Here is a 27047-nt window from a genome sequence, read left to right as displayed (position 1 = left end):
AGGAGTAAAATGGAATGACATTTTAAGCAATACCTTCTTAAGTTTGCAAAATGTTATAATATTAATAATAATAATAATAATAATAATACAATGGGAAAAAATAAAACAACATACAAACCAATTACTGAGCACTGATATGTATAGATATGTCTACTGTATATGATGGGGATTTGACTTTTTTGTAAGTGTGGAAATTAAAATGTATAAAAAACTGAAGTTTAGTTTTAAAGGTTACAATTATTGACTTCGAAAACAGCAGTTTAAAAAGTCCCTCCCAAAAATATGTTTCGCTATTACATAAATTAGATGTTTGAGCTTCACTACGCAGAATGATGTATGCGCAGAATTTGATACTAGAAGGCTGTTTTCACTTTGGGGGGAAAGTTTTAATAGACCTTTTTTTACAGCAGACATGTTGACATGTCATAGTAGGAAAAGCACAGGTGTATTCAAAACCATTAATGATGGCTGCATTCCACTTAGGAGAGACCATGGTTGACTCACTGAAATAGCTTACTGGGACACTTGATGGAATTGAGCCATCGTTAAGGTTATCAATTTCAGCTGTGCTTTTCCTACTATGACAAGTCAAAATGTCTGCTGTGAAAAAGGTCCATATGCACTTTTAAATGTCAGTTTAAGGTGTGTACATAGAAAGGATTTTGTGACCTCACAACTAGTTTATTTTTTGTCATTGGTCCAGAATGCAACTTACACAAGTGTGATGTGGTGACTTAAAATAAAACATATTCGCATATTCTGGGTTTTTCACTGAGGGAGAAGGGAAAGATGTAAATATAAGAATTTAAGAAAGGCACTCACATGCACGCGCGGACCGACCGACTTTTTATATTTCTTGTACTTTTCCCATTTTGTATTGCAACTGCTGCACAGCTATGCTTCTCGGGGTAAATAAAGTATAAGCTTATCGCAACAAAATAAATGGAACAACGTCGACCTCTTGTGGCTAAAGGTGGTATTTCTCCACACTAACTATGACCCGGAAGTCATTTAGTGTGTGTTTCTCTTTCACACGTGGGGATTTAACAATTCTCAGCTCTCACCAACATGGCCGCGTGCAGTGTGGAAGAGCTGTTAGTCAAAGCTGAGCAAGAAGAGGCAGAAAAACTGAAAAGCATCACTGTGAAGAAAGAGCTTGACCTGGAGTTTGACATCGGTAACCTGCTAGCTTGTGACAAAAACACCATCGAGTCGCGGGACTTTAGAGAGCAGAAGAAAGACGACTTCCTACGGCTGTTAGCTCGTGACAACACGCAGCTGCTCATCAACGAGATCTGGAAACAACCCACGGAAAGGGTCGAGGAGGCGATAGTGTCCAAAATACCAGAGCCGACGACCCCGCTGCCCAGAGAGAAGCCACCTCCGAAGCCTAAAGCTCCAACAAAATGGGAAGAGTTCGCCAAGCTTAAGGGCATACAGAAGAAGAAGAAGACCAACCTGGTTTGGGATGAGACCGCGAAGGAGTGGAAGAGGCGCTGGGGCTACAAGAGGGCCAAGGATGACACCAAGGAGTGGCTGATTGAGGTGCCGGAGACCGCAGACCCAAATGAGGACCAGTTCGCCAAACGCACCAAAGCTAAGACTGAGAGAGTGGCCAAAAACGAGTTCAACAGGCTGAAGAACATCGCCAGGGCGCAGAAGGTCTGGTTTACTCTGGCATGAACACTGCATGTTTACTGTACATTTCAACTAGGCCTAATCATAGATCCCATTTTTCAGCATTTATTGTTAGATTATATATTGTAGTATACATTTTTTTTTACACATTTCTTAATTCTATTTATTATAAATTGTAGTATAATGTACATATTTTTACATTTCTTATTTCTGACTATATATTTCTATTCTGACTTCTAAAAGGTCAAACTGCCAGGTGTGGGGCTGACGCCTAGAGCCCAGCAGTCCAAAGACGACCTGTCAAAAGCTGTAAGTGTGGCCAAAACCTCCACAGCATCTGTGGGGAGGTTCCAGGACTGCCTGCCTAAAGAGAAACCACCAAAGAACACAGGCAAGAAGAGGAAGTTTGAGCCCCTCATCGGCAACTTTTCTAGTGAGAAGCAGAAGCAGCTGGAGCTTCTGAAACTCATGGACAGCAAGAAGCCCAAGTTGGACATCACCAAGGCTGTCAATAAGCAGATGAGAGAGGACGACAGAGAGGAGGCCTCAGCTAAGTACAAGAAGGGAGCAGGGAAGAAAGGACGCAAAGGCAACATGTCAGGAAAGGGCAAAGGAAATGGTGGGAAAGGAAAAGGAGGCAAAGGAAAAGGAGGTAAAGCTGGAGGAGGAGGAGGAGGAGGGAAGAGGAGAGGCAAACCTGGGAAGCATTGAGGACTCTAACATCCTGTATCCTGCTATATCTGTTTGTGCCTTGGCATCAAAACATTGGACTGAACATGAATGATGCAATATAAAATGACTGTTTGATTAACCTGTGAATGATGGATGCAATGTTGTGACTGTCTATTTCACTGTGTTTATACTGTCATCACATCTGTAAATATCAGTCTCAGCATTCATGGAAGCTAACTGGTAATATGTGTAATATTGATGGAAAAATACTTTAACTGCAGCCCAAATTAAAATCACTAGATTGTGTTTTAATTCTGTTTTTTTTTTTTAATTAAATGCAGAATTTATAAAGTCACAGCTATGAAACCTCTTTACAGACCTTCATAGCTGTTTTGTTTGTTTTTTACATTTGACTTGTAATAGCAGGAGGACAGGTGTAACTAACAGCATTACAACAACACAATCCTACATGTATTCACTGAATCCTTGCAAACTGTATGCAATGGTCATTTCCTCAAAGATGACAGATGGCAAAGATAAAAGTTAAAAAGATTTCCTTCTAAAAAATAGTTTTTGACAACATGACATTTTGATCCTAGTTAGTCTTTTACAATAAGCAAACACACATCGTAGCAGCTGCACTGGAATACCCAAATGGATTGCAATTGTTCTATTAATCACCCCTGTGTTTTTCCTGCTATGACATGTCAAAGTGTCAGCTGAGGAAAAGACATTTCTAATGAGTCAGGCTGCTTAACTAAAGCTGTGCAGCAAGTCTGTAGTTGTGGGTCATATGGGGGAAAAGTCCATATACGTCTAATATATGATGTATGTAATATTTTCTGAAAAATCAGTTTAAAAAATGTTCTTCGATAAAAATAAACTTGTAGCAGAAGGAGTTTTTTTGGGTAATCAAATAATTAAATGAAGGGCCTGACAAATCCAGGTACCTCATCAGTGATGCCAAAAGCTTCAATATTAACCCTATATTGCCATAAATGTCCGTGCTTAACCGTCTGCAACATTATCCACAATGATTTAATATACACATATTTAAGTGATAGACATCCTTGTATAAATGCTATGGTAAAATACACAATTCTAATGTTTCATGTATTTTCATATTACCCAACCCTACTATGAAATATCGTAGTTGGGTTGCTTAAATAAAACTGCAGCAGCAAACAGTTGGAACAAGCTCAGACCAGTGAAAGCATCTCAACAACAAATCAAATCTATTTTTAATGAAGTGACGATGGTTGATGTAGCTAATGCAATCTAATGTTTCCAGAATATCACCTGCATCTCTGCTTGCAAAGTAAAACAGCTTTTTTAGGTGAATTTCACGTGCTGCCCTGGTTTGTCTAAAGAGATAAATGTTTGAACATGGAGTGTTTTCTCCTTCCTAGAAGTAATTGGTTTTCTAACTGGCTTAGCTGTGGTTTTTGGTTATGTAAAGGTTTTGGCCTTGGTGTCGAGACTGGAGGCATCACACTGAATTAGGAGCAGTGAGAAGTGTCAAGATAGCCAAAACATTTGCCCCTTCAGTACATTTGGACACAATCTAGGTACATAAAAACACTTTGAATACTATTTCTCTATCATTCTAGTAAGCATATTACTCTAACTGGTGTTATTTTGTTCTGTACAGGTATGTATTCATGTGCTACCTGTTTTGAAAGAGACTCCTCTGGGTTCAGTCCAACCATGTGTTTTGCAGGAATACTGAGGCCAAATATAATGAGATTAGTTGTCTCATCTATTTACAGGTGTTTCCACTTTCAGACTGTGCACAAACAGACAAACTCATCCATAGCCCTACTGATAGGATTTCAACATTGATTGCAATAGATTGGGAAAATAAAATGCACCTGTTTTCTATAGATTTGTTGTAAGTTATTAAAGTCTTTCTGCAGTTAGAGATAAAAAACATGGCATATTTATAATGGTTGCAGGTTTGCAGCAAACTTCCACTGCTCAGATGTTATTGTCTGGCTGAGTGATCTCTCATGTTATTGATGGATGCTTTTTAATCACTGACACAAGCTCACAGCCAAGCTCCATCGCACCAAAGCGGGAGAGGGGAGCTGTGTGTGTGTGTGTGTGTGTGTGTTTGCAACGTGATGTGTGTGTGTGTGTGTGTGTGTGTGTGTGTGTGTGTGTGTGTGTGTGTGTGTGGGGAGGGTTCAATCACCATCTGTTGAGCAGTCCGCCACCCTGTCCCAAGCCCATTCATCTTGGTCCCTGCTTACCCAGGCCACTGGAAAATGGGACACAGTCAATAACCCTAAATCAATCAAGCGCTCTTGACGAGATGAAATTATAAATTCTCATCTACGTCAGGCGAGCAGTGGCAGCGGCCTCTAAACTTCCCTCGCATGTGACCAGATGGTCAAAGAACAATAGGCACTGGCATGAAGATGAGGTGGTCAAGCATGATCTCTGAGATGAAGACATTTCCATTGCTGAGCAAAAAAATATTGAAAATAGATCTTTACGTGGTGAAATTTCTAATCTGCAAAATTAAGAAAACCCCAACTATTAGTGTAATAATCACACACTTTTCGTCCTAGGACTATTTGTCCCAAGTCTTGTGCTGTACTTGTGTGTGTTCCCTGTAGGAAGGACGTGTTGTTGCGTGTGCCCAGCTCCAGTCAGTGCTGCAGTGGATTAGTCAGCTGCATTTATTTTGGTAGTGCAGAGAGAGTGCAGGAGCTTCGATCAGTGTGCAAGTGTCAGATCTTCAAGATGCAGCGCATCTACATGCACAGCAATGAAAACTTTGAAGTCATCACCACTGTCCTTGCTCCTCAAGGTGAGTGAAATCATATCTGCAGTGAAGTGTGGCTTAGCAGGACATCAGTTTTCATTGTTAGTGAGAATGAGATGGCATATCAATGTCAGATGACGAATAAATAATGGGGTTAGATTGTTTGTTTTCTCTCCCTATGTACTGTTCATTTACTGAAGGACAGGGTTGTAGATATGCTTATGTACAAGCATTTATGTAAAGAAATTATTATTCACATTTGCATACAAAACTAACCTTTTTCGCTGATTCATTTCCACTCTCAATGGTTAACAGGGAGGTATCGATACAGACCAGAAGCTGAAAAGGCAAGTTAAACATTCTCCTTCATTCAAATATCCATCTAATATGCATTGACAAAAATGTATCATTGGCTGTAGGTTATCAGTTTAACATAATGTGGGTCTTAAACAGCAGAAATATGAATCAAAACTGATTATTTAATGTCTTATTGATATGAGTTTGACATTGATGTTATGTAAAGTCGGTCAATTTCCTGTGGATCAATTATGTGTCATTCATCTAATTCCTCCGACAAAATATGGACCATATTTAGAAGGAACAGATAATGAAGAGTAGACCCGGATTTCTGTTTCACAGCACAGCAGTTAATCTCTGAGTCTTGACACATAATCCTCTCCATTCACCGTGTCTAACCTGTGGACTGCAGATACAAACATAGACAGTGACTACAGCTTTTAACAGTACAACAAAGAGGAATGCAACAAACTGTACCTTATTTAAATGCAGGGTAAAATGACATTACAGATACACAATTCAAAGTAAAAATGACTGGCTGTAACTCTCCCTTTGTCCATTAGATGGTAGTGGTGCACAGCTACAGGCCCAATTGGCCAGATGAGCTGGAGCTGTCTCTGGGTGATGTTATCCTGGTGCTGCCCAGACATGAGGAGGAGAGGTGGTTTGGGCGGCTGCAGGACGGCCAGCAGGGCTACTTCCCCGCCTCCTGTGTGATGGAGCTGAGCCAGGTTGGTTGGCTGACTGGTGAATGTGCTCAGCAATGCAGCATTACTGGACTTTGTTGTTGTTGCTGCTTAATGTCAGAAGGCAGATTGTACTTTCTATTCTTTTCTATTCTGTTCCTCCACAACAGTGTAGTTTTTAAACACCATGGAAACCTAGTTTCTCAATCAGCTTGTTACTGTGAGCAATGGGATCGTACATTATTTTCTAAGTCAAAACTTGTTTTGGTTATTTTAATTGAGATGTTTCTATCTGTGATGTTTTGTTGAGTTAGTCGAGTGGTAAACTCTCACAAATAAGGTCTAATGATGAATAATGTCTAATGTGGCTCTGCAGGCACTTTTTGCAGAGTTATCTCAGTGTTGGCTTAAACATTTCAACCAAAAGCCTGCATTACAAACTGGAGTTTCAAATAACTGGGCATTTAGGAGGCAGGGAGGGTATAGTGAAAGGCGTTAATGAGTTGCATAATGGGAAATGTAGTGCCCAGTGTAGGAGTTTGAGCTGTTATTGCTACTGTGATTTAACGAAAAGAAAACTAGCATCCAGATAAGACAAGATACCAGAGGAATTATAACGCACCTGATTAATTCTATTCTCAGGTAAATCTCCCTCCAAAAGCCCTACGGAGGACTTTATCTGTGAGAAGCTCAGCCTGGGACAATGATTCACGTGTACGCAGTAGACATGGAAAGTAAGTGTAAAACTCATGCAGCAGCCATAACAACAAACACAACCCCCTTAACAAGTGCACGCATACACATCATGCACACACCCAGCACCCAGCAGCTGTTCCACCACCGAACCCCCCACACATCCCCCATCCCCAAATCCCATCATGCTCTCCGCCCAGCACCCCTGAACAGGTGGCCCCACTCGTCCCTCATTAGTTGACAAAGCACACTGATTACTAACCCCCCTGAACACACACACACACACACACACCATCTAGTCAATCCCCTCTCGCTGCACTGCATCTCATTAAAGAGGAGCAGGAGGGAAAGGAAAGACCCTGTACCTTAGTCTCCCATCTGAAATGATATGAAAATGTTTGACAGCTCAATCAAAATCTTATGGGGATATTTATGATGAACCTTTTATCAATGCTATATTCAGTGTAGCAAAAGTTGTTTGATATGGTACTGTATCTCTCTTACAGTTTATTTGACAGTAGGGGGGCATTTATTTTTGAAAGCCTGCCACTGAACCCTGCTTACACACTAACATAAACACACACACCACCACACAGAGTCCTCTGTACAGCTACGTGCCTGTCTTGTCTGCTAGCGGTGGAATTTGGGTCATGAGGAATAAACAGGGCCTTTGTGTTTGTTATTTCCTCTTTGTCCCCCAGTGGACACATTCGACAGGCACTCAGGAGGGGGAGTAGAGGAGGTGGAGGAGGAGGAGTGGGGCTGGATGAGGGCCAAGGCGAGAGTGAGGGCCCCTTCCTGGTACAGAGGCCCCAGATCCCTCAGCCTCAGCCCGTGGCCTCCCAACCTCAGACACACAGATCCCCAGGCCTGCTCCACAGGATCTTGTCCAAGTGCCGGAAAAAGAGTGAATGCCAGGGAGCCACCAACGGGGCCTTCGAGGGAGACTAAGAGGCCCTCCTCATTGTCCTGGATGGCTGAGCTGAGTTCACTTTGGTGGGGCTGCGTCGGGGGAGTATGTGGGTGAATGGAGGAACTTCTGAAATGTGAAAAGACAGGTCTTGAATATCCTGATGTGGGCTGGTACTCATTTCCATACCAGGTACTCTTCACTTGGCTGCATTTCTAGAAGCAAGAGGTTGGATTGTGAGTGCACAAACCTGAATCGGTGATGTCACAGAAGGTGTTTTGCTCATTACATCTGATGGGCTAATGCCTGATGTGACATCACTAATGGGGGCGTGTCCACAAGTGAAACATGTTTGGATGTACAGAGAGCTGAGCAGCTGCTGTTTTCTGCTCTGTCTTTCGGCATGGCAAGATCCGATGCCAGGCTTGCGCTTTGAATATATAATTACAATCATTGCACTCATATGTGTAAAGTAACATAGGAGTTAGTGGCAACCAATGAAGCAATAAAATGCTTAAATGTAGCATTTTTTCCACGACTTTGATGCTGCTACCTACGAGAAATCTTTTTTTCCATTGTCTGTGCGCATTTTGTTTGATCATTCACTTTTCTCAACTTCATGTGAATCTGTTGATATGTATATATTTTGCTGCTTAATCTATGCAAATGTAATAATGATAATAAAACTAGTAAACCCTTACTGGCTAACATATTTTTATTCCAGTGGAAACATGCCTCATTATATTACCTCATGCCTCATTTTTCTTTGAACACACTGGGCCTCCCTTCTATTTAACAGTGCCGGAGGAAAAAAAAAACTCTCTCAAGTGAAAGGAAGTGTGATTGAGGCCTGCTAAAAGCCTCGCCAAAGGATCAGGGATTGTGCCGGTTGCCCTGGCAACGCTAAAGCAGCTCTCAGAAGTCGCATGTAGGCTTCTTCATCTGTGGTGCCTCCCAGCATGTCCCCGTAGCAGGGTCTCTATAGGGTGGGCTGTAGATTTCCTCCTTCCCGAGGACACAAACACCAAACCTAATCCCTAACCATGGCCGTGACCTCCGTAGGGAAACATACTCCTCCTCCTCCCCCTCCGTTTGATATTCACTGTTGTATAATCCTTTGTAATAAAGACTGTAGGAGGCAGTCACTCTGGGGCCAGTGTTTGGGCGGCATGTCTTGCACAGGCAACACTGTATATGTTACAAAGAGACAGCACCACTGGTCCTCTGAGCAAACTCTGATTCATGAGGAGAATATTTGTGTGAGCCTTTCCACTGCCAACACTGTTACAGCTTATCTTGAGTTTGTGACTTTCACTTTTAAATAGAGGGAGGAAATTATTGAAAATATTGCATGTTTACTTTCAAATTCTGACCTACGATTACCACGTAACAGGATATGAAAGGAAATAACGTGTACTACCCTTAATGAGATACACTGTACAATATGTGCATGGATAGGAAGTGTATAGAAGCAAAAATGTCACTTATCTTAAATATACCAGCTTCTGGGAGTCTAATGGATTAGTGGCTGGAAGTAATTCATTCAAATTCAGATGAGGTCACACACTGAAGTATGCAGATGCAAGTTACGTTCATACTTAAATTAAAGTTAATCATCCGCTGTAGTTTTTGCTTCAAAACATGGCAAATGCCCACTCAAATGGGAGTCTGCCTTACCTCACACACTGACACACACAAGTGGAAACAGTGACCTATATAGGGCGGAAAGGCCAGTGTCTAATTATAACACACACACACACACACACACACACACACACACACACACACACACACAATCCCAGGGCTGTGGACTCTCCCGCCTAAAAGTGTCCTATCCTTGCTGTGTTATGCTGGGTGTCTTCGGAGGATGGGGGGAAGCAGAGGGGGAGGAAGGGTAACAGGGTGCCTGCCAGATGACTGCTCTGTCAGCCCAATAATGGGCTGCCATCTGCTGTCTAGCATATACAAAGGCAAACAGTGTGCGTGTGTGTGTGTGTGTGTGTGTGTGTGTGTGTGTGTGTGTGTGTGTGTGTGTGCGTGCGGTGTTTGCTTTTGGGTGTGTGCTCAGAAGAGGAAGGCAGGGGAGGTTTGGTCGGACACCTGCAGTCTCTGTTTCATGTCTTCAGTGTACAAGGTGGACAGGAAAATGAATACACACCTTACTTAGTCCAATAATGGCTAACTCAAGGACTGGAGCTGTAGAGGGTGCCAAACCTGTACTGAATACTAAAAATGGGTGGTGCACTATGGCGTGTCAAGTTTTACAGTTTTTTTTAATTAAAAGATGAAAAATGTAATTCACTTTTAATAAATCTCACAATAACAGCTTTGTACATTTAACAAGTCTAGTCTGCATACAACATGTATGTCTTTTCACGTCAATAAGTCACTATACTCTTAAGAGTTGCTTCCCTTAAATACACGCATGAAGCATAAGGTGGAGTAACTGCCATTAACCAATTAAGTGGCAAAAGGTCCCTGACATCTTTCAACTCTTAGTGCGGGTCACTCAAAAACAAAAGACCCTCTTGTATAAGAACGAAAGCGAAGGGAGGAGAGATTGATTAAGTGGACATGGCATGCATGCGGCGCCTGTGAGTTTATGTGCACATTGTTTGTATGCATGTGCACTGCTGCTCCTTCAGCATAAGGCAAGACGTCACGTCCTTTGCCTCCCTCCATTTGGGGGGCAATTGAGTGAATGGGCCTGTAAAACCAACAGCCCCGAGGACAAAGGAGCCCGGGGGCATTAAGTCATGGGTGAGTGGGCCCCTTTAGGGCCAGCAGCTGACCCTGTGGAGAAGCCTCTTGTTCTGGTGGAGGGGGCTCGTGTCCCTGGACCCCAGGCCAAGTTGACAGTATCCCAACATATACATACAGACATGACAGGGGGTTCAGCTTAAGCCACTCTATCAGGTGTCAACCCCACACACAAAACAATTCACCCGCATGGCCGCCAACTTCACCTGGGGAAAAGTGACACTATGATTAAAGGTGGAGAATTTGGATTTACATTTTCCTCAAGACATTGGCTTTCAAGGAATCAGTTTTTGGCAAGAGGCTGCTATGCCTGCTGTGAGCATGTCAGAAAAAACTAAAGGATCATAAGAAATATTTATTACGTGGGAAATACCATGTAACCTATACTAATTTGTGCAGGGGCACTTGGCAGAGAGAGAAAAGTTCCATTTTAAAAAACAAGAATGTGGACATATAAAATTCTAAATGCCATAGATGTCATGCAATATATGCATTTATTTTTTCAAATTAAGTACATGGTTACAAAGACAGTTGGCAGGATTTCTATGGTACCTTGGTTATAATTTCATCTGAAAAAATGCTACAAAAATACAGAGCGAGTGTTACATTTGTGATTCACCTTGTCCTTGTCAATTATAGCAAAGTCCAGCATCTTGTGTATTGCTCATGCATAACTACAGTAGTATATAACAGTGGCTACTATCCTGTATATGTACTTAATTCCCTCAAAACCTATGATATTACATGGCCAAATATTGTTAACATACAAACATATTAACTTGGATTTAACAAATGGAATGTACAAACACAAGTCAAACCAACAAACAGAACATATAATGCAATTATATACAGATTAGACATATCTCAGCCACCAGAAACAATGTCTTATGTGGAGGTTACGCTACTTTCTGTTTCAGATTTGTGTATTGTATACTCCTGATCTTTCCACTTGATCTCCCTGACAAGATTCCCTTCTTATTCTCACTCAAATGCAGGATAATCCAGATTATAACTAATACTGGATTCGCTAATGCCGATAATACTAAGAAGACCATTTATAACTGTAGTGTTAACTTCACCAGATTAGACTGCTTGTTTCAGGATGGTTAAAAAATGACATGAATCAGCCTGTTAACATGGAAGCACAGTGCAGTACATTTCTTTAGAATCACACCCAAATCCGTGCATATTTACATTACATTTTAAGCACTTTGTTCAAACGCAGTGTCAGATAATGAGTGAGCAGGTAGGGGTTTGGGGTCTTGCTCAACGGCATTTCAGCAGGATACAAGGTTGTTGTGACACTGGCTGCTGCAGGGATCAAATTTGGTTCTTGTTGTAATAGGACGGTGTGTGTTAGCTGTTTTTGCCATCTGTCTAAAAATGTTTAAAGTAAGGCTTCAAATGTAATGTATTTAAGCACACATTTTTGCAGCAGAACAGGAGAAAAGTTCAAATCAAGCAGCAGGATCGTAATGTCAGCATTCATTACAAAACAGGGAGACAAATGTCTAACACACACACACACACACACACACACACAATAAAATAAAATGACAAGAGCTACATCATCAGAATGAACAAACATTTAAAATTAAATGATGAGTAAAAAGTGCAATTTGTCTATGATTAGAAGTCGGAGATGGAGTCCTGCTACCTAATAGCAAAGAACGTATTTGAATCAAAGGAAAACAATGTCCTACCTATGTTACAAGATCACAGATACAACTACGCAATGATTATTTACTAGATCTTGCCTGATCAGAAAAAAAAAATGTATGTAATTAGTGGCAGTGCATGTTCTTCTAACTTGGAGTAATGAATCTGAATGGTAGCCCAATCCTGATTTTGAAAAACAATAAAATTCTTCAATAATTTCTCTTAAATGTTTTTTTTTAGAAATAAATAAATTAGTAGAAATTAAATAAATAAAACCTACAGCCTTCACGTAAAAAGTAAATCCTTCTCGACCAAATGCTTGTTGTAGAACACTGATGAAATGAAAACTGGTCAGTCAAAGCAATGGTGACTTTTCATTTGAGAACTGTTTGAGAGCAAGTGAGGGTTTTTAGGCTGTTTTGTCAGCAAAGTTAAACTTCTTAAAATGGTGTCCGATTTATATTAATATCTAAGCTTTAGAGCTGTCAGATAATAAATAAAACAAACAAAAATAAACATTAAGGTACCCTTCCATTTTTGAGGTTCTTACACATGTACATTGCAATGAAATACATTCAACTAATGTCTTGACAGACACTATGGCCTCGGAAAGGAAACGTGTTACCATCACAAGTGATATCCAGTTTGCCCTTAAAACTCTGCTGCTTTCTCAGCAGCGAAATCAACTCAGTAGTGCAATACTGACAGTTTCTTATTTCCATCCTCAAAAACTTCACATCACCGTAGATAGGCATTCAGCAATGCAACACTGCTGTCACACAAAAAAAAAAAACACGTAACTGCATTTTTTTTTCTCTAATAGCAAAGCCATGGTTGACATTATATGCTGTAAGGTATGTGTCAAGTTACAAACCTATGGTGTGATTTAAAAAATGCATGGGTGTCAATAAAAAGCTAAAATTTTTGCATGTACAGTACGTGTTTTTTATCTGACAACAGCAATGGGGCAGTTTAGCAAAACAAGCTGGAGGAGATACACAATGAGTAGAGTTACATTATAAAATGTTTTTCTTTCTTGTCATTTAAACAATATATTAACAATATAAAACTCAGAAGCAGCCACTGCTAGTAATAAACACTCTATTTCTACAGCCTGCTGTATGTGCAGGTTGTTTCAACATTACGGACTAGTGCAGAAAGAAATTCTAGCCTTTTCATATCTGTACAAAACTGCTTACGTTGCCAGGTTGTGTGTATTCAAAGGAAAATACAGGCCAACCCTATACACAAGAAACTACTTGGGACAGTGACCTACAAATGTGTTGAAAACAATACCAGTAGCCATGCCTTTTTGTGGACGTCCTTGGCAGTGCATTTCTGCTTCAAAATTAAAAATAAAATCATTTGTCTTCACTGGATTGTCTCTTACAGGATTCAGTGGAGGTTTTAGTCGTTGGACGGGTGTAGTAGTGTTGCCTGCACAGCGAGGGGATGGCTTTAAAGCACAAGGGCCCTTGAGGTAGAGCCAGATGACGTGTAAGGGTTCAGGTACTGACGGGCCTGTTCTGTCATGATCAGCTGGTCCTCTGTCTTCCCATAAACCACTGCTTCCCACTCACTCACCTGCAGAGAAGGCAACCAACGATTACCAATGGTTGCCAAAGTAGTTTACACTTGGGAGATTTTTTTTTTTTTAAAACAAAGGTCACCTCATCAATGGTTTTATTTAAAGACTACTCTTTATGTACCTGTACAGAGGCGTGTTTTGGTGCTTTGTGGGAGGCAAGAAGCTTCTTCATCCGGGGGCTAGTAAAGCAATGAGGATGAACGGGAACTAATGAGGGCTCGTCTCGCCCAGAAGTCAAAGAACGGCTACACTCCTCTTGCTCAGGGATTGGGCTGCCCAGTGAAGAGCCCGTCAGTAGACTATCATCTGGCATCTGCAATGTGAGGGTCAATAAACAGAGTAGCTAAATCAACAATACAAGAAATGACGATTCTGAACTTCATGTAAAATATGATATCTACTATTACCAACAATTCAAAATGTTAACATTTAGCCGTTAATCAAATATCCAGAAGCTGCCCAAGAATGCGTATGCAACAACACTACATTCCAAATTCATACACTTACTGTATGCACACACAAACCAGTTTCCCAGTACAACCACACCTCACTACTGTTAGCCTCTGAGTAGCTCTTTGGGTTTACGCGCCCTACTCCTTTACATATCAGTGGTAGTTAATGAGTTAGTTTTCTCATTTAGCTACAGGGTCTGAACCAGTGATTTTAAACTAGTATCGTGACTTACTTGTGCGTTGTTGAGTTGCTCTTGAAAGAGTTGGACGTTTAGGCAGTCTTTTCCCCAGGGGTCCAGCACAAGAGACTTGCGCACCTTTCTAGCTGGGCCATCAATCTGAAATCAAAGGACCAAGATACAAATTACAGTAAATGCTGTAGTTCTATATAGGGTAAAGCTATACAGTTTTGTTTTTGTTTAAGTACTACAAATACCATTTTTATGCAAACATACAGAACAGAGAAAAAAAAATTAAACTGCACAAGAACAAAAACCCTCGCCCCACCCTCTGCGGTCTCGAGAAAAACAAACAAAAAAACAACAACAAATAAACAAACAGAAATCACACTTTGCTTAGTCACTCTCCTGTAGTTCTTGTGTCACTGAGGTCATTAGGTCTGATATTTGTGCTGCTGCACCTTTCCATAGGTCAATAGTAGATGATTTTGCTTTGTTAATTCTTGCTGTAGAGAGCTCAAGCATAACTATGTCCAGAAAGTATGCCAACCACTGTTTTATACAAAGCGAGTGGGGGGGAGAGAGAGAGAGAGAGAGAGAGAGAGAGAGAGAGAGAGAGAGAGAGAGAGAGAGAGAGAGAGAGAGCTAGCACTGAGCTATCATTTTCTTGGTTGCAGTTGTGCCGGCTAGCCAAATTTCCCTAAAGTCTCCCAAACAGGTGTAATTTAGAGTTGTCGTTAAGTAACAAAACAATCGGGTCAGTAGGAATTCGACATCCTATCACATCAGATATTATTGATGTTGTTTTATTCCAGAACTCATGCACCCGTTCACACTCCCAGACCATGTGCAGAAAAGTTCTAGTTTGTTCAGGTTGGCAGAACATGCAATAGGGAGTAGGAATGACTTTAGAGACCTATCTCTTCTGGGGAGTCCAGTATGTCCTATGACATATGTTGAAGTGGATCTGCTGGTGATTTGGGTTCTTGAAACAGTGGCAAATGTTGTCCCAAACTGTCTCTCAATTGATTGCATTCCCCTCAGGGCTCAGCTCTCGCTCCCATTTCCCCACTATACTATTCCCCAGCAAAGTTTGTGTACCTTTAAGTATTTGTTTCTTCAAATAACAGAGAGAAGGTTAGTATATTTCAATAATTAAAGAAAATGTACATGCTACACATACATTATGTTTCCATGCTCTGTAGTCTGGCTGCACGTCTGCTTTGTTAAAGATGTCTGCGCCAGTCTCTTGCTTCAGAACTTCTCGAATGTCTTCTTCTAGAAATGCCAACGGCTGTGGCTGAAAAACACAAACACACACATAAATACAACGACAAGATCGTACAGCCATATACTGTAAAAAAAAATAATAACTGAGAAAACGTTATCATAAATAAAGATAAATAAAAGCGTGAAAACATACAGGTAAAATGCACACAGCCAAATTTGACTTGTTACCTCCATCTTCAGTGGCCCATGCATTTTCTCCTGGGCAGCCAAAGCATTTTTGAAGGGAGTCGGTGTCCTCGGGGTTGGAATCATGACAGTTTTACGGAATTTGGGGGTCCGCAAACTATAAAGTTGACAGATAATATTACACACTGAGTACTGTCCTCCTAACAATCTGATTAAATTAAGATTTATTTTGGAAAATTCCCACAAAGCATAGCAAACTTTTGGCTTTCATGCCAACTCTTGTGGGAATACTTTTACATATTTATTTACTAGGGCTGTCAGCATTAACGTGTTAATCGCAATGCGATTAAGGGCCGAGCATAATGCGTTAATTTTTTTTAATCGTATTAATCGCATGCCGCCATTTATTAATTTATTTTCATTTCACTCGGCTTTGCGTCGTGCCTAACAGGCTACTATTTTGCCGTACTTCCTCGTAACACATCTTGCTGCTGCAGGAATAGCAACGCGGATTTCGGTGCCTCATTCTGGTGCCACTGATATGCCTGCACTTCTCTCTGATGCTCTGAAACAGACGTTACAGGCAACAGAAACATCGCTGCACGTGGCGCTAGTTAACACTATACTCGACAGCAGCTAACGTTAGCCTACCGCTAGCTAGTAGCTGGATTAAACACGGTTAAAATGCTGACAGCTAACGGTGTAAAGTTTGTCTGTATTTAACTGTAGAGGATTCCGACACCGGGATGTAACAATCTGCAGCTGCTGTTGTCGGAAAAACAGACGGTGCGTTCAACGTAATTTACAGCCTTGTGGTGCATTCAAAGTTGTTGTTAAATGCCCTTTTCCCATCTGGTGGTTGTTTTTGTCATTCAAAAGCAATTTACTGGTGAAATAAGTTATTGTTATAGTGATTACATTATTATTAAACATTTAATTTTGATGATATGGCCTTAGCAATAAACAAGCCATTCTTTAATGTCGCCAACTGTTTAGTACCCTTCTTTTTTTTAAACTTTCTTAAAAAGTATCGGTTCAGGCACCGTTAAGGCACCGGTACCATTTTAAAAGTACCGCTTTAGCATTCAAACCAAACAATACCCAACCCTAATATTGACTCTAGATTCAAATGTGTGACTAGATTAAATATATAATAAACAAATACAAATCTTAAAATCAAGTTCATAAAGTCATTTTCTTTACATTCATTTGATTCCCAATCAAGATACACTGGTAAGAATTGCTTTCCATTGTTAATATGTACTTAAAAACAGTTCTGAAATGCAAAATAATAGAATTTTAATCATGTGATAAAACATGTGATTAATCGCGATTAACTATAGAAATTCAACAATTAATCGCGATTAAGAAAATTTAATTGTTTGACAGCCCTATTATTTACCCATCATTCTCTTTCTGGTGCTTCGGTGTGCTTTCTTTGTGGAGCGGCGTGTTGGGGAGACACCTTTGGCCACACACGGGAGTTGAGGTGAGGGCGGGGTTATCCAGATTCAGATGCTCCGCCCCTGATATGTTGCAGAACTGGGGAAAAAAAAGGCACATTAGCCACATGACTAATGCAACCTCAGTACCTCAACTCTAGGAGGAAGTAGTCAGTTGAAGTGAAGATTAGGGTGTGTGAAAAAAGAAAAACAGATGCCATTTACTCGTGACGGGGTGAATGGCAGTGACTTTGTGGGCGTTTTCTTGGGAGAATTTGAGATATTTTCCAAGAAGGAGGAGCAGGTCCTGTCACACAAAGGAGACGGTTCCCCCCTCTCTCTTCTCCTCCTCCTCCCAATGGATGCCTGGGTGGGTTTGGATGAGTTGATAGGAGTCAGGGAGGTGACACCGCCCAGACCAAATGAAGCACAGTTCTTATCGCGACCAGAGATGGCAGTCGGAGTGTTGACAGTGTAGCCCATTGAATTGTCAATCGTCCTCTCTTGCAGGAGAGTGGTGTAGCCTGCCTGGTTGTGCCTGGGTGGTGTCACTGTCTCTGACAAGTCGAAACTGGCCGCATCGCTCCATGCAACAGGGTCCTGCAGAGCAAAACACATCTACAGGATATCTTTAATACATTCATGGCTTTGTTCAACATATTCATACTAAAATGTATTTGTTCTCTGTTGTGTTCCTTCTGTTACTCACTGAGTCAATGAGCTCCATGGTTTCTGCAAATTCTGGTATGGTCTGCAGGGTAGAGAGCACAGTGCTGGCCTCTACAGCCAGGAACTTGCTGGGGGAGACAGGAAGCTGTGGTGGAGGTCCTTGGGGGATCTCAGGGCCCCTCCAGGGCCTTCTCTCCGCCTGTTCCTCTAGGCTGCTGCTACTTGTAGTCAATGTGTCATCCGACACACTGTCGGACCAGTACTGCTCCAAACTCTAAGGCGGCAGGATGAGAGAATACTGGTGTTACATCTCTGGCTCCAGCAACAGATTTGTGTCTGAATAAATGGTGTGAAAATTGGTAGATGTCGACTAAAATTATTCTAAATTTGCATCAGTTTTGAAATGATCTGGGACTAAGAAAAATGTGGAAAACACTGTTGTGAAGAATGACACATTACAAGAATGGAGTGAATTAAATGTGAAAACAGTGTCAGGGAGGAACATCATAGGATGAGGAGACAGAGGAGAGTGCTTGGTTCAAACTGCTGGCTGAGCGTGGGCTAGGGGTGAGGACTAAAGGGGATGAAGGAGCGGGTTCATGTTTGGAACGATGGTAATGGGGGAGGGGGGAAGGTAGGGCGGCTACCAAGCACAGCTACAGGCCAGTCTGAATGAGTAGCGAGATGGGGAAGGTAGTTACTATAGCAACACTAGAGAAAATCAGGATACAGACACGCATACATGTGTGCCATTCTCTTTTCCACATGTATACACTGCAAAAAGTTCATTTGGTCTAAGGAAGTCTTCAAATCTTCTTTTCCTTAAAGCAAGGAAAAGTCCACTGAGGAGATGGGATTTGAGAATTTTCTATAAACAAGTGTTAATTGTAAGGAGGAGAAAACATCACCTGGTTCAAGAAAATTCATAATAGTCTCTCTTCATCTCACTTTGATTTGATTTTAAGACTCAATGTTTAATTAGATAATACATTTAATGTTAAAAATGACTTTTTACAGTGTATGTTGGATACAAACACACGCAAGCTATGCTGGCTAGGTATGCAAACACACATTCGGAGTGTGTTCTTACACGTGGACCTCTGCACTGCACTTGTCGTTGGACTTCATTCTCTGCTGACATAAGCAGCAGCTCAAGCTCCTTAATTCTTTGCTCTCTGTCAGGATCATCTAGGCAGGATGGCTGAAATAAACAAACGTCAGGGAGGAGAGGTTGAGAGGACAGGAGGAAAAAGGAAGGAGTTAAGAAAACTAGACAAAACAAAACAAAACAGATTTAACACAAATTATTTACGGGAGCATTTGAGATTTCGAATGTTAGGTGAAAATAACAGAACATTCAAGTGCTTGATTTGAAGTGCACAGTTAGGGATCACAAAGATAATTACAGAAAGTCCAGAAAATAAAGAGTGTGACAAGTTTTCCCAATAGCATGCAAAGAAATACACAAAGACTCACCGATATGAAGCCAGAATTATCGGGAAGACCTTCCATCAAGTGTCTACTGTGAGGATCATGAGGATATCCCCCCATCTAAAATGCAAAGAATCATACTTAAATAAAAAGAAATCAAGAAATCAAAACACCTTATGGTGTGGAGTGTGGAAGGGAAGTGGACCTGGTTGGGTTCCGGTATAGGCATGGGACTGTGATCACAGTGCTGGGGCTCTGTTGGAGTTGGAGGGCACGACCTGTGGTGGCGTCTCTTCCCTCCAGCGTGAAAGGAGGTGAAACTCTTGCTGCCATCTTGCAGGTACCCTTCATGCTCCACCTTCCTCCTCATGGTGGAGTTCCAGTGGTTCTTGATGGAGTTGTCTGTCCTGTTGGAGAGAAGATCAGTAATATTTGAGCAAATTACATTGTATCATGACTCAAACTGGAAGTGGAGATGTGCAATGTGTGCACAAGATTATATTACCGTCCAGGAAGAAGCTTGGAGATCTCTGCCCAGCGGTTGCCAAGGCGTTTGTGGGCCTCATAGATGATTCGGTCCTCTTCCTGAGTCCATGAAGACTTCTTCACCTCTGGGTTAAGGTGGTTGTGCCACCGTTCACGACACTGCTTTCCAATCCTCCCCTGGAGGTGCTTGGCGATCACAGACCAACGCTTGGGGCCATACTTGTGTACCAGGTCAATAACCTGCACAAATGTCACCAAAGGAAAGATATTTAGATAGATTAGATTAGATAGATAGATACTTTATTCATCCCGAGGGAAATTTTAGGCATCCAGTAGCTTAGACAAACATAACACAAAAAACACACATACACACATATATCTCACATACATAAAAATCACTCACATAAATTTAAATAGTTAACAATTTGTTAAGTGATTACAAAGGTCTGGTATGGACTGACCATGTGATGCAATGACCATGATAAGGTGCTATGGTAGAGTGTGTGCAATGGTGGTAGTGCAAAAGTGAACAGTGCAGGAATTGAACAGTGCCACAGCTTATAATTAAATATTAACAGAACAATATATAACAGGGAATAAGTTATAAGATGTAGATGTTATGACCAAAATCCAGATTGTGTAGGAGGGCTAATATAGCCTATAAGACAGTGAGGTGTACAGCAGACAAAGTGATATAATGGTAGGGGCTGAGAGAGACAGGGTCATGCTGAAAAGTCCATTTCTCCCCTCCTCTTTTGTGTGGTATTGAAGAGTTGGATGGCCCTGGGGACAAAGGACCTCCTCAACCTGTCTGTTGAGCATGACAGTGACAGAAGTCTGCCACTGAACATGCTCCTCTGTTTAATGAACGTGCTATGTAGTGGGTGGCGGTCATTGTCCATGATCACCAGCATCCTACTCATGGCGCGTTACTCTGCAGTCGCTGTAAGTAGTAGTAGGCTGTATTTATTTCTTTGTAATCAGAAATGTACGTGTCATATATTTTATTTTATTAATGGCTCGAGTAGGGCCCTAATTGGATTCATTCAAGTTCAACTACAAGCTTGTATAAAGAGGGAAATCACATTGCTCTACTTTTCTCATTGATAGCCAACAGCAGCAGCAGTGTTCAGAAAGCTTTGACTGTGGCAGCAGCAGCAGCACAGTTTGTTTTACTGTTTCTGTCAAGGCTTAAAAATGTTATGATGTCATCGTTGGCAGCAAAGGCTGTTATCGATAGGTCTGTATTTCTCTTATGATGCCAAGATTTTGGAGGAATGAGGCGCCATTCTTTACATTCTTGAAGAATCGTGATCCATTTAAGGAATGCATTGTTCATCTTAGAGCTGGGGAAGATTTTACAGCTTCACTCTGTAAAAAGAAGGGCTGGCTGGGCTCAAAACTAGTGACTGAGAGAGTCTGTGTTTTATTAGGGATGACGTAGTGGAGCATTTACTTTGCAAAAAAAAGAGAAAGGGAAGCTAAGGCAAAGAAAGTTTTTTGTGGGAAGTATGCTTGCACAAGTGCACAGCCAGTTAGCCTGAAGGTAAAAAAATACATTGCATATTGTAGCATTTGTTGTTTGCATTGTGTTCTTCTTTTTCTTTGTCTCCCCTATCATTTACCAATTTTGTCATCTGCTTTATATCCAAGCACTGGAAACTCCCAGCTCCTCTTACCTTTTGATCCTCCTCTTTTGTCCAGGGTCCTTTCACCAGTTCTGGGTTGAGCACCTTCTGCCAGCGGTGCTGACACTGGCCATCTGTCCTCCCCTGTGACAGAGCACAACACATCATTACACCACACCACTACACAGTTACACCTACTCCTGACAGCTGCCTCTGCACCCATGACTTACCATCACTGCTAAAAACATCCCATTGAGGAACAATGTTAATTATGAGTTTACTATAAATGGTTTGGATGGTCATTAAGTGTTAGAATGGAAAGAGATTGACCAATATGGCATAAAGCAGCAAGATACTACTCTCTAAATATTCAAATAAGTTTTGCCTGGATTTTATTACACAATGAATGCAGACACATTACATCCCATACTTACTGGAAAAACGTTAGCTATTAGTTTCCAGGATTCAGTTCCATGCTGCTCTACAAGTTTTTTCAGCTTTTCATCCTGAGAAGGGAGGAAAAAAAGAGACCTCCTAAGGAACTTCCATCATCCACATTAACACGCTGTCGACTTTCATGGTAGTATTTAATAAAATAACAGCAGTGACTAATAAGGTTCCCCTGTGGAGCACACGCTTAAACAAGTTCTTATTTGTAGGAAGATGAAATACAAATCGCATGCAGTACAAAGTCCCCATTTTACTCATATAACGTACAAAACCCCTTATGTCCAGACCTCACATGTGCCTCTGATAAACTTACCTCATCTCGGGACCACTTTACTTTACACAGGGTCTTTTTATCTTTGCTCTTCTCTTTATTCTCTTGGTCTGTGGAGTGTGGCTCTTCATCCTCATCATTGCTAAAAATACACAGGGCAAATGTGGAAGGGGAGTAAAAGAAGAGCAGATTTTGTTAGAGGAGCCAAAACTTTTCTTTATGAGGTCAATGACTGTATGCAAGAACAGTGATATGAATATAGTATTGGTATTGCATGGAAATAACTAAATACAGTTGATTCACTATTTTTCTATCACTACCGAATGTATTCAAATGCTTAGTAAAAATGTATCCAGATTAGTTATAAAAATATACGCTTAGGCAAATATAAACATGGAAAGATCTCTGCTTGTAAATGATATCCTTTGCCACTAGTTCATGGAAAAGGAGTAGTAGAGAAATGTGCAAGAAGATTAACTATTACGTGTACATAGGCTCAGCTTTGAGTAGATTTTACAAATTAATTTTTCAAGTTGACTAACTTCGGTTCCTTTCTGTAATGCATGCACAAAGAAGTGTGGAAAAAGATGTGGCCACTGATGACTAATCACTGTAACCACTATAAACATTCAGCATATAAGATATGCATTTAGACTACAGCAAGAAAGTATATATACAGAAATAATTGTAAATATTACAAATTTACAAAATGTTAATCAATAGTCTGCTCTGCTTTCATTCTAACAGACTATGCTGATTCAAATAAGCTATAAGGGAACAGGTAAACAAACAATCAGATGATTAATTAAATAAATAATGTATAATGATGGATTGAATAGAAATTGGTTTGTCAGAATAAAAAGTAAAGAAACAACTTGTACTTATACATGACTGCACATGAAATTCCTCTCTACGGACACAAGAAGTTGGCAGGTAGCACTGTACTTCTGTTATATGTTCCCATAAAAGTTGCTGCTGGGAAACACTTTCTTTGTGGTAGTGGAGAAGAGTTTGATAATATAGGAGATATTAAGTCATTGGTTCCTGAGAGCTGTTACTATGAAGCAGACCTTTCCGATCACGCATACACTTAACTAAACACAACCGGTCTTGCATCAGACTGTGCATGAAAGGTCTTCTTCAGCATGGAAACTTGAACATGGCAATTGAATTTTGGCGTGGCCTGATTCCCTCTCAAGAGCAAAGAGAAGTGGGAAAGTGAGTCTGGACCTATGGCTGAACAGGAAGGAGGGGAGCAACAAGGGGTGGAGGAAAGGGGCGATCCCACATCAACAGGCTCTTTCACCTGGAGGTGTGTGAGTGTGTGTGAGATGGAGAAGGCGGTGCGCTGGGGTGTGGTCAGGGGAATGCAAAGCCCTAACGGTCCAGTTGTTCAAAAAGTAAAAAAAAAAACCAGGCAGACTTATATAACCTCTTTGCACTTGGAGAAATAACATATTGAAATGTAGTATCAGCTGTAGGCCTCAGTAGCAGTAAAACAAATAGACACCAATGTACCAAACATTATACTGTCAGAGTTTGCTGCATTATGTAATATTTCATCAGTCATAAACAGTTCATAGGATATTGTAAAATATAGGATCTGCATTCCACAGGTCAAACCCTGAGCTGTTCTGATTGTGAGAGAAAAGAGCCACCCATCTCTCACCAGATGGGAACACAAGGATGGGATATGTGATAGGGAAATTTCCCACAGCCTTTGTCACATCTTCAAATAGCTTGTTTTGTCCACCCAAAAACCCAAAGATTTATTTTACAATGAGATAAAAATGAGAATAGCGGCAAATCCTCACATTTGATAAGCTGGAACCAGTAAATGTTTTGCTGGATAAATGACTAAAATAATTTCTTGATTATCAAACTTGTTGGCAATGTTGATAAACCAATCAATGAACTTATCGTTTTAGCACTAACTGTGTGTATTTAATCTGAATAATAATAATAACACTTAATTGCAAATAATGTGCACCTGGCTGTTGATGACTGTAAATAATCAATGTGCTGCTTGGTCACTTTAATTTAACAGGCCAGTAACTTATCAAGTCTAATCACAAACCAACACATCTGTTTGTTTTCTCAGGTACTTTTTGGCACTGGGTTTTTGAAACTCTTAGGTACTTTTTCTGTCTGTTTTTTTTCCTCTTGGCAGAAACAAGGTGCTCCAAGAAGAATAAATGATAGCAAATCTTAATATATATGATGCAGCTGTATATGTGTTTTGTTTTGTCTTCTGATTAACACAAAACAATATCTTACCAGTTATATTGATTGCAAGTTAACTAATCTGACTGACTTGTCACTTTCAAGTGATGTGTGTCCAAGGATGCTGCTGTTGCATAACTGCTGTTTGACAATGGGCTGCACGCCTCCCATACATAGCAAACATATTATGCAGTCTATACTGTGTTATTCCAACACTATTAAGAAAAAAACAGCGCAACCCATGTTTTAAAAAGAGGGATTTACAAACTATAATTTTCATCTTAGAGTGTCGATTATATTCTGCACTATCCATATCTATTTTGAAGCTACTGGGCGAGGTAAGTTATTAACCATTAAATATCATATATCCATTACTGGTACTCTTTATCAGTTAACGTTACCATTCATAAATCTCTTTGGTGGACCTCGTTACAGTATGACTGTGCAGGTGCAGTGTACGTCATGCTTTCAAATATGAAACTAGCAGTGTGACACAGATCAGGACACTGGTATCATCACACTTTTGATGTTATCTTTACTAAAGGTGCATAGACGCACTGGAGACTGTGGCAAACAGATCTTCATAATCAAACAGCGCTGCATTAGTATTGCTGGCACTGACTCACCTGCGTGGATTCACGTTGTCCATGACAGTTGGTAGGATGATTGAACCTTTTCAAAGATGAACCTGTGGTTTGGCAGCTGTCTAAAATTCCACATTAACATATGTTTAGCCATAGAAATTGCTGTAAGTCATCGCTGGTTTCTTCTGAGACGCGGCCGCATCTAGCTAGCAGTATTTGGCTAGCCAGTGAGCTAACTTAATGTACAGTCCATAACATTACGCTCTCTCTGGAAAAGCCTTAACGTTACTCTCTGTCGATAACATCTTTCCAAAAACGTCACTGTCTTCTTCTGTTACGTGTTTCTGAAAAGTCAATATCGCAACATAAAAACCCGATATTAAGTAGAAGAGACTACAACGTTAACGTTACTTGCATTACTTGCTGCTGTCCGTGTTGTTTCTATCTTTCTTGTCTCTACCAGTGCTCTCTATTTCATTTGGCGTTATGATTTTTGTCCATCCCGCCGATTCTCGCGCCCAGCCCTCTGCGCAGGCGGCCTCGCTCCTGATTGGTTTATAAACTGGGCTGTGAAAAGAGAAGTCGGTACTCGAAACTGATAGGGCAGAAATGAGGAAAGCCTCGTGTGTAATTGGTTAGAAGTTGGAGGAGGGTTGGTTTAATTGGTTGACAATTTGAGGAGGCGGGCGTTAAGTCAGACAACTGTACTGTCACCTTCTGCAGCAGAATGGATCTTTTCATCAAGGCAGTGGTGCGGCTCAAAGAGGGGTGAGGGGACTTTCGGGGGCCCTTCAGGGGGTTCCCAGCCCCACAATTTTCTCTCTAATTTTGTCCATGTAATCTACAGTGCTGAGATGTTATTTTGTGTTAATATTTGACAACACATTCATAGAAGCAGATATCTCACATGGAATATAGCTTATTTTTTACCAGATGGTGCACACTGTGCATTGATTATGCCACCTTATGCTGTTTCATAAGGCCAAGGTCTTTGAATTTACATTACATCATTGTGGTTCCTTGTAGGGGAAATTATGATGATGATTCACAATTGGGTCATATTTGAGATTCATGATTCATGCAGAAGTTATAGACAATATGGACAGCATTCAAACTCTGATATAGATAATAACACAATATTTCCTTTGACAGATGGGGCTTGCATTTTAACAGTGCACTCTGCAGCTCCTTTAAATTGTGTTTTGCTGACACCTTGTGGACAAATCTTTGGCATCGGCACTGTGTATTGGTTTCATGCATATCAGGCCAAATTACTATATTTAGGCTACCACTGAAAATGTTTTCTGTTCAAATGTTACATCACGTTCATTATGAACATAATGTAACATTTGAAACTATATGAACGGTTCATATGGTGCACTATTCGTTTTAATTAATCACAACATCTCTGGTTATTATTCGCCTGCACAGCTCCCAGCAGGTAGGTTGACTCGGGACATAGCCTTTTTTATGGGATGTGGTGCAATGCGTCTGTATGGATTTTGACTAGGCCTACTAATAATGTTAAACAGAGTTCAACACAGGAAGTTCAAAACCATATTTATTATTTTTCGTTGGTCAAAATGAACCACTATGAACCACCTAATCATTATGAGATATTATCTCAAACGCGTCACTTGTAATTCATTCATTATCAATTAATGCTGTATAATCACTGTATCATCATTCTAAGGTATTCCGTAGTTCTAAATCCATTCATTTATTTTTCTGGCGGTAGGCTAAAGGTAGGATGTGGACGTTTTTTTTGGATAGGCATGTCGTCTTTATACCTGTAGGTGACACTGTTTAACTATTTGACTTATCAATGTTGTCAATCCTGAGTCAGCTGTGTTAAGCCAACCACAATAAGGCCGGGAATTACTTACTATGCTTCTAAAAAATAAAAGCACAACTTATGTCAATTCAAAACAAGTAATTACATTAAAGGTGCAATATGTAATACTGACAGCTAGCGTTTAAAATAGTTACTGCAGTCCAAATTCAAAATACTGGAGAGAGTGATCTCCCGACCCCTCCTACCCAGACTCTAAGTTCACGGGTTGCCAGGTTGAGAACGCAGCATCCAACAATGTTGCTAGACGCTAGTAGTCAGACATTACTCCACAGCGCAGCAGAGAAGCTA

General features: G+C 40.7%; 3 protein-coding genes across 5 annotated transcripts; 2 read left to right on the top strand and 1 right to left on the bottom strand.

Annotated features, from left to right (window-relative positions):
• The first annotated feature begins 1011 nt into the window (after positions 1 to 1011).
• Positions 1012 to 3209, top strand: rrs1 (ribosome biogenesis regulator 1 homolog). Its single transcript, XM_031281958.2, has 2 exons — positions 1012 to 1662; positions 1882 to 3209. Exons 1-2 carry the CDS (start codon positions 1069 to 1071, stop codon positions 2347 to 2349), a joined length of 1062 nt encoding a protein of 353 aa, XP_031137818.1. The 5' UTR covers positions 1012 to 1068; the 3' UTR covers positions 2350 to 3209.
• Positions 3210 to 4864: 1655 nt separating this feature from the next.
• On the top strand, positions 4865 to 8187 carry LOC116037876. The gene is made up of 5 exons (XM_031281961.2): positions 4865 to 5125; positions 5396 to 5427; positions 5941 to 6108; positions 6706 to 6797; positions 7458 to 8187. The coding sequence occupies exons 1-5, from the start codon at positions 5059 to 5061 to the stop codon at positions 7705 to 7707; spliced, it is 609 nt and encodes a 202-aa protein (XP_031137821.1). The 5' UTR covers positions 4865 to 5058; the 3' UTR covers positions 7708 to 8187.
• Positions 8188 to 10880: 2693 nt separating this feature from the next.
• On the bottom strand, positions 10881 to 25458 carry mybl1 (v-myb avian myeloblastosis viral oncogene homolog-like 1). Of its 3 annotated transcripts, none has more exons than XM_031281947.2 (16): positions 24947 to 25458; positions 22140 to 22239; positions 21811 to 21882; positions 21428 to 21520; positions 19768 to 19988; positions 19468 to 19669; positions 19308 to 19382; positions 18922 to 19032; positions 17872 to 18105; positions 17388 to 17780; positions 17123 to 17262; positions 15763 to 15877; positions 15488 to 15604; positions 14359 to 14463; positions 13795 to 13986; positions 10881 to 13669 (listed from the first exon to the last, which is right to left on the bottom strand). In XM_031281947.2, the coding sequence occupies exons 1-16, from the start codon at positions 24967 to 24969 to the stop codon at positions 13544 to 13546; spliced, it is 2319 nt and encodes a 772-aa protein (XP_031137807.1). In that variant the 5' UTR covers positions 24970 to 25458; the 3' UTR covers positions 10881 to 13543. The 3 variants fall into 3 exon arrangements, with proteins under 3 accessions (XP_031137807.1, XP_031137808.1, XP_031137809.1); XM_031281948.2 differs by having other exon boundaries at positions 17388 to 17762; XM_031281949.2 differs by lacking the exon at positions 18922 to 19032.
• Between the last annotated feature and the right edge of the window lie 1589 nt (positions 25459 to 27047).

Source organism: Sander lucioperca, chromosome 1 (genome assembly GCF_008315115.2).
Source record: "Sander lucioperca isolate FBNREF2018 chromosome 1, SLUC_FBN_1.2, whole genome shotgun sequence".
Classification (NCBI taxonomy): domain Eukaryota; kingdom Metazoa; phylum Chordata; class Actinopteri; order Perciformes; family Percidae; genus Sander; species Sander lucioperca.
This window is presented reverse-complemented; position numbering and strand designations above follow the sequence as displayed.